The sequence below is a fragment of the Cyprinodon variegatus genome, unplaced genomic scaffold (genome assembly GCF_000732505.1).
Source record: "Cyprinodon variegatus isolate N-32 unplaced genomic scaffold, C_variegatus-1.0 Scaffold996, whole genome shotgun sequence".
Lineage (NCBI taxonomy): Eukaryota > Metazoa > Chordata > Actinopteri > Cyprinodontiformes > Cyprinodontidae > Cyprinodon > Cyprinodon variegatus.
In genome coordinates this window covers 135669-148349 of record NW_015151449.1, presented here as the reverse complement: position 1 = coordinate 148349, position 12681 = coordinate 135669, and the positions used below count along the sequence as shown (strand labels likewise).

Genomic DNA, 12681 nt, shown 5'->3' with positions numbered 1-12681 from the left:
TGAGCAGAATCAGAACTGGTTGAGGTTGTTGGGAACAGTGGTGGTTCTAGAGTCTTCCAGCTGCTGGGAGGAAGGATCTGTGATAACGCCCCCTGGTGCATTTAAGGTGCAGCAATCTGTCACTGAAGGAGCTGTCCAGTTCAGCACCAGCTTCATGCATGGGGGGGGGACATTATCCCCATCTGAATGTGTCCCATGAGTGTGCAGGAATGAAGGCTACCATGCTAACAGAGCTTATACCTCTCTGAAGTCGTGTTCAAAGTGGCGCAGCTGCAGGCACTGCTCCAGCTTCAGATGATGCTTAGACCAGAACTGTTCAAATGCGTTTTCCGTCTCATCGAGCTGGGCCAGCAGCCTAGAAAACAAGGGACCTGCACTTCAAATACTGATCTAAAAACAACTAATAACTTGCTATATTTGTACATTTGCCCTTAATTTGAGCAGGTAAATAGGATGTCAATGGAATAAGTACATTTGCCCTTAAATTAGGCTTATTATATACTATGCACCTGAAATAAGACAACCTGCTCAGATGAAGGGAAAAGCCTCTTATTTTGAGAAATAAAACTTTTCTGAGTTACCTTTCTACCGTGGTTTGGTTCTCCAACTCATCAGGGTTGAGTCTGTGATCCTCGGACTTTGCCGCCTGATCCTTGATGCAGGCAAACAAGGTGTTGCCTTGTCTTAAAGCTAGTTTCAGTTCTTCCTGTTTTAGAAGAAAGAATTCAAAGCATCAAGAGCAGTTTATAAAACATTTTACACCTGGACCTGGAATAAGTGAGAACTGGGTGTAAATGGAGGGTAAATCCCTGTTTATTGTAGATTTTTAAAAAGCCAGACTCATTCATCTGGAGTCTAACTCTGGAGTCTAACCTAAGTCAGTCTGTAAACAACTGTTTGGTAGCAGGATTTGTTGACTGTTCTACATGAGCAAAGCTCTGACCCGAGGAAAAGGTCAGAAAACTCATTTAGAGAAGGAGTCTGAAGATGAAATTACTTTACTCAACAATTTTTTGATCTCTTAGTAAAATATGGCTCAAATTTCATTGATATCATATTTATCATAAACATCATATTTGCACTTTATGGTGAATTTTCAAATCCCTTTAAATAGAACTCAACTGAGTGATTCTACTGCATTTCTGCACCAAATCTATTTATTTATTTTGCACTGCTCTGAGCCTTCTCCATCAATAGAAGAATAGAATTCAACTTTATTGTCATCCTGCTGTCACAAGCACAGCGCAACGAAATGAATTCTCTGCATTTAACCCCTCCCCTTGGGGAGCAGTGGGCTGCCACAGTGTGGCGCCCGGGGAGCAGTGTGGGGTTAAGGGTCTGGCTCAGGGACCCAGAGTGGCAGTCTGTGGGAGTGGGACTCAAACTCAGAACCTCAGGAGTCCAAGCTCTATGCCCTGACCACTAGGTGCCCCCCCCCCAATGCCTTTTGCACCACGTCTCTCCCACACTGTTTACATTCTGATCACTGCTGCACTTTATAAATGCAAAGGTTCCCTGCTGAGCTGCTCATTGACTGATGGTTTCACCTGGATACATTCTGCTCTCTGTGTCATCCCACTCACACAGTGACTGGTCTCTGTGATGCTTGAACTTTATTCATTAATATTAGAAGTTGCACAGGTGAGAAAGGCGTCTTTTCCCTCCCTGGCCATAGATCGTGTTTTCTGCTTTTCATTGATGACTTCTTCTCCTTAAGCTTTTGCTAACCCTGAACTCTGATACAGAATTCAGAAAAAAGACCCAAAAAATCCTCTGAAGATCAGATTTGACAACATTTTGCTGAAGTCTGGAGACAATAAAGCTGCAGGTTCTGTACTTGTTACTTTATGTTACTCAGGCAGGCATCTCCCTGCATGTTAACCTCCCTTATTCTTCTGCCTGCACTGCTGCTATGCTATAAAGAAGGATGGTTGACAGCTCTGCCTTACCTTCAGGTTATTGTGTTTCTCAGTGTGCGCTGAAAGCAGGTCTTTGGTGCTCTGGACGTCATTGGGAAGCTCTGTCTCTGCCAGCTCTGTGCCAAACCTCTGCAGCATCTGCGCTGTAGTCTTCACAGTCAGGGCAAAGTTTTCTATTGCCTGAGGAAAAACAAGAACATGTGATTTCAAAGCATTCTGCAGCCGTTCCAAAAGGGGAGACATGTGGTAGAGACAAGGACACTGCTGGACATTATGGACAATGCCATCCACCCTCTGCACACTGTCTTCACCACTCAGTGGGAGATTGCTGTGAAAGTTAAATCTGTTGGGCTCTTTTTGGCATCAAGACAATTATTCTTATTGCCACATTGCCAGACAGGACACTGTAAAAAAATAAATAAAATAAACAATGGATCAGTTGAAATTGAATTTCTAGAGAGAAATTTAAAATTTAATTTATCCAATAAAATAGAGAAAATATAGTTATAACATCTGAACTGTGATCATCAGTTTATTTAAATTGATCCAGTTCTGATGAGCAGAACTTCTACCTGTCCTGCTTTACATTCAGTTGTTTCTTTATTTTACATTTTCTGTCTTTAATGTTCATCTTCTTTTTTATGATTCTTGATTTTTTTATAATCTCCTAACTTCTCTTTGTGAGATCATCATTTATTTTATATCTATAACCTTCAGTTTTCTTGCTTGTTTGACTTTTTCTCTTCATCATGTCTTCTGCAAACTTAGCTGCAGTTTCCTTATTTGGTTATTTAATAATAATAATGATGTCAATCTACGCAGTACTGCTGGTGATTAGGATTAGACATTGGAAAGTGCTGAAAACGTCCCAAAAGATAAAACTTGATCCCATAACTTTACTTACTCAAGAACTCAACATAAACTTTGGATTTCAAGTTCTTTTCATAACATTTGATGATATTCCAGATTTATTTACAGCTCAATGTGCCTTATCGGCAGCCATCTTGGATTTCATGAGTGGAACCAAAAGAAGAACCTTCATGTATCTGTCAATTGCATGAAAATACAAACATATTAAAATCATTAAAATACAATAATGATTAAGGGGCTTTTTTTGTTTCATACGGTAATAAAAGTAAAGAAACTGAGAGTAGTCCTTAAAGGCTAAGCTTGTCAGGTCAAAAATCAAAAAATCTAAAATACTGAAAACAGACATGAGGAGCCAGGAAATGACTGAGCAAAACAAAAGCACAAAACAACAACAGGGATCCAGCAAACAGTGACTGAACATGAGGTAAGTAAAGGGGAGACTGAACAAAGAGCAGGCTAATCAGCAGATTGGGAGCAGGTGTGGACAGAGGAGTCTAGAAGGGAGCTAGGAGAAAAGAGGCTGACACAAGAGGGCAGCAGAGGGCAAACAATACCTAAGAACTCAAAACAATGCAAAATAACTAGAATAAAACAAATGGAAATAAAACCAATAAACTAGAAAACACAGAAAGACATGATTCAAAGTATAACAGTAAAAAAGAAAACTTAAACAGAAGCAGAAAGTTCAGAGTCATGACAAAGTGTCCTTAGCTCAGTGTTACCAATCAGTTCTGACTCACAGTTCTGTGGTGGATCCACTGGCTGTGAGAGTATTCCAGACTACCTCCAAATTCCTGGGTCAGTTGACTTTTATCCACATACCCATGAAGATCTGCCAGGGAGTTCAGCATAACCACCTGAAAGAGAAGGATTATAACCTATACTGTGACACAAACACTGCTGGAAGGATAAGAGTCTTTAAGGCAAACACGGTCAGCCAAATTCAGGACACGTCTCTTTAAGACGGACACGTGCAGACGCAGCCGTTGGTTAACCAACTGTCCTGCAACGACCCAACAGGGATCCTCGCTGTGAGAAGCCGGTGTTGCAGCGTGTTTTTTGTTGTTTTTTTGACTAAGCCATAAGTTACCATTAAGTTTTAGAGCCCCCCCCCCTTCTTCCACCCAGAGCCGACTCAGTAAAACCCTCTCAATATCCCATCGGATGCTCAGTCAAGGTGCTTAGCTTAGGCGTGGCTTAGCTTAGGCGAGAGTCGGGTTCCTTTAATCTACCAGAACTCATGGTATGAATGAATGTCGTGTGACCGCCTGCTATTGCGTTCATTTTGATTTCCTGTTTCCTTTTGTGCTGAAATTAGCGTGTTAGAAGTGAACTGAGAGAATTGTAAGACGTCTTACGCCTCGTGCGACTGCATTGTAGGGGCAGCCATTTTCTGAGTTTTCAAAACCTATTGTCCTGAGATTTGTGGGGTTAAATTTAGCCATAACCCTTCTTTCAGCGCTGTTACTCCACCTCCTTTGACCATGGTAGGGGGGCGGCCATTTTATGGCTCGTTGCCTTAATAAAGCTATCCTAGCTGGGTTTTAGATGTACGTAGGCTAGCCGACGTGCTACAATGCTGTATAGTTAATGTGAACCATTAACCATTGTAAAATTATAGAGAGCCGTTTAAACGCACTTTTAGAAACTTTTTGCTTCCTTCCAAATTATTCCTTTAATCTACCTCATGTTTATTTTCTTGTGCAGTTTTTGCATGGATGTTAAATTTCCCATAATCCTTGATTGTTAGAAATAAAGACATAATTTTAACCCGTAGTAGTTTATGTTTATTGTGCAACGAATGATTTATCACTGAGTTCAGACTCACTTTCCTCTTAGTAACATTTGAATGAGCAGTTTTCTTTGGTTGGTGATTAATAACTCTGCTGATAGCCACAGTCTAAACCAGCCGGTCCAGGAGTCTAACTTTGGATGGAAAAGACCAAGAATCCTGGTGAGTAAGTGGATTAGAGTTATAATAATTATTCAACTAAATGGTAAATTGTCTGTAACTTTTATAGCACTTTTAAATTCAGGAACTTTACATTAAATCATTCATTCATAAACTGATGGTGGTGAGCTGCATTGTAGCCACAGCTACCCTGGGGCTCACTGATAGACGCCAGGCTGCCGTACGCTGGCGCCACCATCTGACCACCACAGTAGGCAATGCTGGTGAAGTGTCTTGCCCGAGGACAAATTGACACTGAAAGCTGAGCTGGGGCTTGAACCAGCAACAGTTTGCAGGGCAGACTGCTGCACCCGTCGCCACTGTTGACCCTCTTAACATTCAATTGATATTTCCCTCGGTTTTAAATGACCTTTTAATTAACAAACAACTTGCAGTTCAAGTTAATCATATATTCATAATCTGCTGATAAAATATCACAGCAGCATTAAAAGTTCATAACAGTGTCCAGCGTTCTACTATGAAGTTTATTATCTTTAAACTTCCAAGACTGAAAAAGTCTGTAATTTAAACATTGAGCTGATTGATACCAATTTATATCAATATTATATAAATATCAATGTTTTTTAAGAAAAAAATAATCTGAATCTGAATGAATTAAGACTATCATGAGTCATAGGATTAGCAAGTACAGAGTTGAAGCTACTAATGTTCTCTCTGACATGTCTAGTTCTATGTTTTCTGCTTGACATTATGTTATATCCATGTTATATGTTTATCGGCTGTTGGTTTCATTGCATCTTTTTTCATTGTCTGTCCAGATTTATATTTTTAAAGTTAAATCTGGTCCAGCTTTTATCTGTTTTGGTTCCTTTAGCTGTAGAAGAAAAGCAGAATGTTCTTGCTTTTCTGTGTGTTGGTGAAGATTCTCACTCCTCCAGAACATAAAGTCTTAAATAACTTAAAAGGTTACAAGACTTTTTAAAATCTTTTTTCTTGAATAAGTTTTAGCTCTTAAGCAGAAGGCATATTTACTGCTTCTTCAATGTTCATAGGTTGAGAGTGTAAAATTGGAAGTCACCGTAGCTCTTCAGGAAATGTTATCCATTAAAATCCCGTTAGCCAATGGGCTTCCCCGATGATGCTATCATTAACCCTTAGTTTCTCTTTGTTAAGTATATTTCAGGATGTTTTCAGGTGTTTAGTTTTTCCACTGTTAGCCCTCAGGAAGAAGAGGCGCAGGACTCCGTCTGACCAGAACCAAGATCTATTGAAGCTTCCTTCCCAACAGGAGAATATTTGGCAGCGCTAACCTTTCTACACTGATGTATTGCCTGCTACCAGGAAATGGGATTATAAAGGTTTGCTTTTGTGATTTTGTTTTTAGACATTTTTTTCCGCTTATTTTCTGTTTATTTTGTTGATATATTTCCTAACGGTACATTTATATTAAAATGGGTCATATTTAGAGGGAGCCTTACAATAGATACTACTTTTCAGTGATTCAGTTTTTTGAGGTGGAAAAATAATTTTGGAAAAGTTCTGGCCAACTTTGGAACAAATGTTTATAATAGAGTTTCTTTAAAGTCCTGACAGAAATAGAAAATGGCAGCCATTCATCTATTTTAGGTAAAAAATGAAACATTTTAAAGAAAAATCTGCAACTGTTTAAGGTTATAGCAGAGAATCTTTGCTCTAAGTATGAAAGTTGATGGAAAGTTTTTATCCTAATAGTAAATCATTCCTTGACTGAAAGCGGCTCCTCTGTACCTTCATTTTGAAGTCATCTTTGTGGAGTTTTATTCCAATATCTGCTATTGTCCTCTGAAAGAATCTGGATGGCCTCAGCACCAGCACCAGCTGAAGGTTTCCTGGAAACGCACCCTAAAGAAACAACAAGACACAGGTCAGCGATCGCTGTGCTGAGGAAGAACCTAGAAAAGCAAGAATAACACCTTTAATCTCTGCTTTAAAGGAAGTTCCCAGAGCTGTTACATCTTTTCCTGCCTTTTAATAATTAGGTTTGTGCAAAATTTAGGAACATGAACAAAAAAGACACCTGATGAGTTAAATGAAATCAAAGTGACAGAACTTTTATTTTATTTTATTCCTCAGAGACGCTTCATGGTTTCTGACTTTATCAGGGAATGTTCCCGTCTTTCTTCATTTCTCTTTAGGGATGAAACAGGCCAGTCTGCGTCAGTGACAATGAAGAAAACTACGTCCAGATTCTTTGGCTGAAAGCAGAGAACATCTCTGTGGCTGAAGTTACCTTTCATTTACTTTTGGCTTTCTCTTTTAATCAGAAACTTGTTTTCCTTATTAAATTCTAATAAATAAGCCTTAAGTGTGGTGGAAACTTTAGGACATCCTAATGCCTCAGGAAAAAGATCAAAGGAATTAGAAGGAAGAAAGAACTAAAAGAAGTTTTTAAAAGCAGGCATCACATAACACATCTTAAGCATGATGCTTCCGGATGGTTCCCAATGGTTCCTGTTGGTTCCTGGTACAATTTTCCATTTTTTACTGATTTTTTACTGATTTCAGTTTCCTTTTTTTCCAGAAACCCGAGGATGTCCTAAAATTGACTCTCTATCGACGTCTCTGACAGTTTAATCCATTATTTTTATTTCTGCCAAGGAGGTCATGTTTTTATCTGTGTTGGTTTTTGCCTGCTGATCTGTTTTTTTGAAAATATCTAAAATTTTATGGAGAGATTTTGCTAAAATCTCCAGAGAAGGTCTGCAATATCACTGGCGTAATAGATTATGTTTTGGTGATGATCCGATTCAACATCTGGATCTGGAAATTTTTGCAAAGATTCTGTGAATACAGGAAATAACTTAAGGTGGGAATCTCAATTTGTCAGGAAAACCAGATATTTGGTGGAGGTTTACGTCTCTGAGTGCTTTTCTAGTTGTTTATCGCACTTTCTTTCTTTTCTTCAACATTTGACCCCATTTTAATGGAAAATGAAATCAGTAAATCTGTCTGGAAATGCAACTGCTGCCACAGAGAAATTTAAGGTGACTTATTTGGAGAACTCACGGCGATCCGGGACAGAGAGGCCTTCACTGAACTCCATTTATCCTTCCTCCGATCAATGATGATGATGAAGCCGATGCTTGCAGCATCCAAGCTGGGGACAAGGGAAGCATCGGAAAGTAAAGTGTTATTATTTTATCAAAACGCTGCAAACTGAGAGCAAAATGAAATTATCTTTAGCATTACAAGGAAAACAAGCATTTCGGTCCACAGATTATAAATACTTATGGGGACCCTTGGACAATAAACTGGACTGGACTAAAATAACATGGATGCCCTCTAGAGGAAGGACAAGAGCGTCTCTGTTTTCTGAGGCTGCTGAGGTCCTTCAACATCTGCCGGACAATGCTGCAGATGTTTTATGATTCTGAGTGTTTTTGTTTCAATCCCAATAATTTCTGCTGTAGAAATTCAGAGTAAAACCTCGGAATCTGTGAAGACAGACTGAAAGTCAAAAGCTTTATTTGTTTGCTTCCTTTTTTCATGTGTTTCCATACATACCTGGGGATACTGGTCAGGTAGGTAACGACATTCAGGAAATCTTCCTCTGGTACTTCACTAAAGCCTGAGTACTCCGGGAAAGTGATGATGGGGGCTCCATCCTTCCCTCTCCCTCCTGCAGCACAAAGAATGCCAGCTTATATTTACTGCCTTCATTTCAAGAACAAAAACAGAATAATTCTCTATAAATGCTGCAAAGGTCAAAGGTCTCAGCCTCTCTGCTGACATCACACTCTATAACACACAGTTTCAATGTTTTCTTGTCTGTCAATCATAATATTTTAACAGAAGTGTACAACAGGAGGCTAACGGCAGACCTCCTGCTCATCCTCTTCACAACCTGCCCACCACACTTCACCATCAGCCTCCTCCCACCTGCAGGTGGTCCATGAGGCAGACAACTTCAGCTTCCCAGGAAGATTGTGGAGATAATCTTATGATCTTATGGTCAGTTCAATGCAAGACCGTCCTCCTGGTGGAGCTCACCATCCCGTGGGAGCAGGGCATGGAGGCAACGCCGAGTGGAGAGAGGCTGGCTGGAAAGCCGTCACATGCTCCATCCAGGTGGGCTGAAGGGGATTTGTTGGGCCGTTGATGGTCTGCCTGCTCCTCGGATGCACTGGAGCTGGACGTCGCAAAGCAATCAGGAAATGACAGAGAAGGGCAGATTCTGGCTAAGGAGGAGAGATTGGGGGTGGGGCCTAACACCATCAGCAGGGAGAGATCCCTGCCATCGCTGCGCCACCAAGAGATGAACCGGGGTTAAAGCAGAGAAACGTCCATGACTGCTGGTCCCCAGCTGATGACCCAATCAAGTCCAGGAGTCTCCAAGGTGGACTAGTTTAAGGCACTGGTGCAGGTGCATCAGGCAGCAACGCCCCTAATTTTTACCCTTTCTTATTTATATCAAATATCATGAAACAATGAATAAATAATAATGCATTTTTCAATCTGGTTCCAAACCTTTAAACTCACATTAAATGTTAATCATTCTAACCTCATGTTATGTTAAGGCCCAAAGGACAAAAGGAAAGAAGGGAATTTATTAGTAGAGAATGAAGAAATGTTTTCTAATCTAGACCATCCTTGGTGAAAAGGTTGGTCTTTCTAAAATACAGAAATCACTCTTTCATCTATTGCCCTAACTTTGCCTCATTTATCATTGTGCAATAAATATCTCACATTTATTTAATACATTTTATCACATATTAATAAAATCCTGCTGTTTCAGCAGTGATTTCTAAGATTAGCAACTTATACAGAAACAGTAGCATTATTTAACACAGACAGACAGACAGACAGACTGAGAGAAGCACAGACAGACAGATGGACAGAAGGACAGACAGACAGACAGAGAGACAGACAGACAGACAGACAGACAGACAGAAGGACAGACAGAGAGACAGAAGCACAGACAGACAGACAGACAGACTGACTGAGAGAAGCACAGACAGACAGATGGACAGAAGGACAGACAGACAGACAGACAGAAGGACAGAGAGACAGAAGGACAGAAGGACAGACAGACAGAAGGACAGACAGACAGACAGACAGACAGAAGCACAGACAGACAGATGGACAGAAGCACAGACAGACAGACAGACAGACAGACAGACAGATGGACAGAAGGACAGACAGGCAGACAGACAGAAGCACAGACAGACAGACAGACAGACAGATGGACAGAAGGACAGACAGACAGACAGACAGAAGCACAGACAGACAGACAGACAGACAGACAGACAGATGGACAGATGGACAGAAGGACAGACAGACAGACAGAAGCACAGACAGACAGACAGATGGACAGAAGGACAGACAGACAGACAGAAGCACAGACAGACAGACAGACAGATAGAAGCACAGATAGACAGACACTTTCCCACTTTAGATGAATATTAGATGTTTTAAACATCTTTTTAAATCCCTTTTCAACCCAATCTAGACGCCATTTGGACGTAAATCATGTCGTCTGCTCTATCAATTGTTGCTCGTTGGGAAATCTCCATCAAACGCTGTTTAAAACATCATGGAGCTTTTATCAAGATCCAGTTTTTATAGCTTATATCTTATAGAAACCTTTAAAGCCCTTTATTGACCAGATTTTATGATTAAATGTTTCACCAGATTAGATCTTTACTTAATATTCATACATCATTGTTACTATGTTCTATATATTTTATATATTTATTGGTTTGTGTCAGCCATGGTTTTAACCTCACATTAACTCTATGTGTCACTTTAAAACTTGGGGATAGAGTTAGAGAGAGTAGAAGTCGTCATTAACAGCTAGGTTCCAAGGTTCTACAGCGGAGAACATCCTGATGTCAGGAAATCACCTGGGCTTCACTTTGGAAAATAAAAGTATTTGATAGGGACAGAAAGAAACAGGAGAAATAGGATAAAATTTGGCTCTTAAAATGATTTAAATTGGATTTTTGCTTTTCAACATGGAGATTTCTCCAGAAAGCACCAGCTATTCCCTACAGAAACACTTAAATACAGAAAGAGCTTAATCTAAGGACACTTGTTTAGAAGTTGTACTCTGACATACAGGACAGTAGATGGCGCCGTTTAACATGCAGACATTCAGAGGAAGATAGCTTTGTAGAAGCTAACACATAGAAAAGAATCTTATGGTTTACCAGTAATTATTCAGGTTTCTGCTTTTGTGCTGCTTCCCTCTTTAACAAAATATTGTTTGACTGAACTTCTAAACTTCCTCTGCTCTCAGGAGGCTCCCATGTTTATAGAAGAGCTAAAACATATCCAGCCTATAAACATCTAACCAGAGCATCAAAGCCGGTTTGAAAACAGACACGCTCTTAAAAGACACAGAGGGAGAAACATTTTCACAGCTTTGTGTTTGAAAACTGAAAGAAGGAATGAGAGGCATCCTGGCAGAACCACAAAGGCTGCTGGGTTTGGGTTCCACATCTGGAAAGTCTGAGAGCACCGGACTAATTAGAGGCCTGACAGCATCCACATTCCTGGCTAGTCTTTAAAAATAACAGTTATGTGATTTTCTAGCCTCGGCTAAAGAACATGAGGAGAAGCTGGGCTTGTTTTGCTATCAAACATGCATGAAGTGAAGTATAGACTGTCCACTTCCACATGGAAGACCAAGTATTGCTGCAGATGGGTTCACTGACTCACCCTTATAGGGTTATTTTTAGATTTAAACATTTCTCATTGTCCAGCTGGACCGGACATCCACGGCAGGCCTTAAGGCCGTCCTTTATGAGAATGATAACAAAAAATGCTTTGTCTCACATGTGACCTTATAACGCTTCTAAAAGCATTAACTTTTATTTAACTCCTTTTTTAAACAATTCCTGTTTGCTTCAGAACATCAACCTGCTAAAACTGCTGCATGTCTCTAGATGATCATTAATCAACTGTATTTAATTAGCAGCATCCTGCTGCCTTTTTTTTCTCACCTGGTTGAGAGAAACCAGAGTGTTTCTAGGTGTGCGGGACAGCATTGAAAACAAGCAAAGGTGTGATGGAGAAGGTTAGTCATTCACCTGAAAGCAAGGCAAACTGGCGATGAAGCTGCTCTATGATGTCCACAGCCAGCAGGGGCCTGATCTCCTGCTGCATGATCTCATCTGCAACAAAACAAACTCGTCACAATCATGATAACCATGCATTCATCAGTATATTAGTCAAAGTTACTGTGTTAAAGGGGCCCAGTTACGTACTGTGACCGTACCAATATCGACTCTCTCAGTAAATGATGGAGACCTGTTGGCTAATCATATTTTATTTCTGTGATCCACACTTTATTGTTATTCTGTTTGTCAAAAAAAAAATCTTATTTTAAAGTATTTATACCATAGAAAGAGAAAATAGTGTAAAAAATATGTTCATGCTGAAAAGGACTAAGTACAGTCTACAAAGAAGAAGAACATTGTTTTATTCCATGATGCGGTTTTATATCAGTACGTGACTAGAACCCCTTTATAAGCTTAACGGCAGGTAAACTGAAAAAGTCTAAATTAATTCCAACAATAAAATCAGTCACTTTGTAAAGATGCTTTTAAAGATCATACCCAGATAGAATACAGTATAAAACCAATCAGCTGGTTATGAAACATAAAGAACAGGTTTGATCAGCTGACACCAATCAGCTGGATGTTTGTGCTGCAGTCTGTCATTCCTAGCAGGTTTAGCCCCTAAAGGCTGTTAGCATGAACCTGCCTAAAATCACCTGTCTGATATAAACCAGGTGCATCTATAAAGTGTGATTTAAAAAGTTTCTATTTAGCAGAAGGAAAGACTTGGAAGAACTGACATCCTCCAGACCTTCTCTGACCATTCTGCCATAGTTGGCCTCATCACAGGTGGAGACGATTCAGAGGACAGACAGGGGACCCAAAACTTGGTGGTCTGGTTCCAGCAGAACCACCTTCTTATGAATGCAGGAGAAACCAA

General features: G+C 40.1%; 1 protein-coding gene across 1 annotated transcript in view; it reads right to left on the bottom strand.

Moving 5' to 3' along the window:
* Positions 1 to 12681, bottom strand: part of LOC107100649 (guanine nucleotide exchange factor DBS-like) — a 96200-nt gene that overhangs the window by 57026 nt on the left and 26493 nt on the right. Inside the window, exons 2-9 of the mRNA XM_015399218.1 lie at positions 11772 to 11855; positions 8245 to 8359; positions 7747 to 7837; positions 6469 to 6582; positions 3530 to 3646; positions 1950 to 2099; positions 582 to 706; positions 241 to 355 (exon numbers count right to left, since the gene is read on the bottom strand). Of these exons, the coding sequence (XP_015254704.1) occupies positions 241 to 355; positions 582 to 706; positions 1950 to 2099; positions 3530 to 3646; positions 6469 to 6582; positions 7747 to 7837; positions 8245 to 8359; positions 11772 to 11855 (911 nt within the window). The remainder of the gene's footprint in view (positions 1 to 240; positions 356 to 581; positions 707 to 1949; positions 2100 to 3529; positions 3647 to 6468; positions 6583 to 7746; positions 7838 to 8244; positions 8360 to 11771; positions 11856 to 12681) is intronic.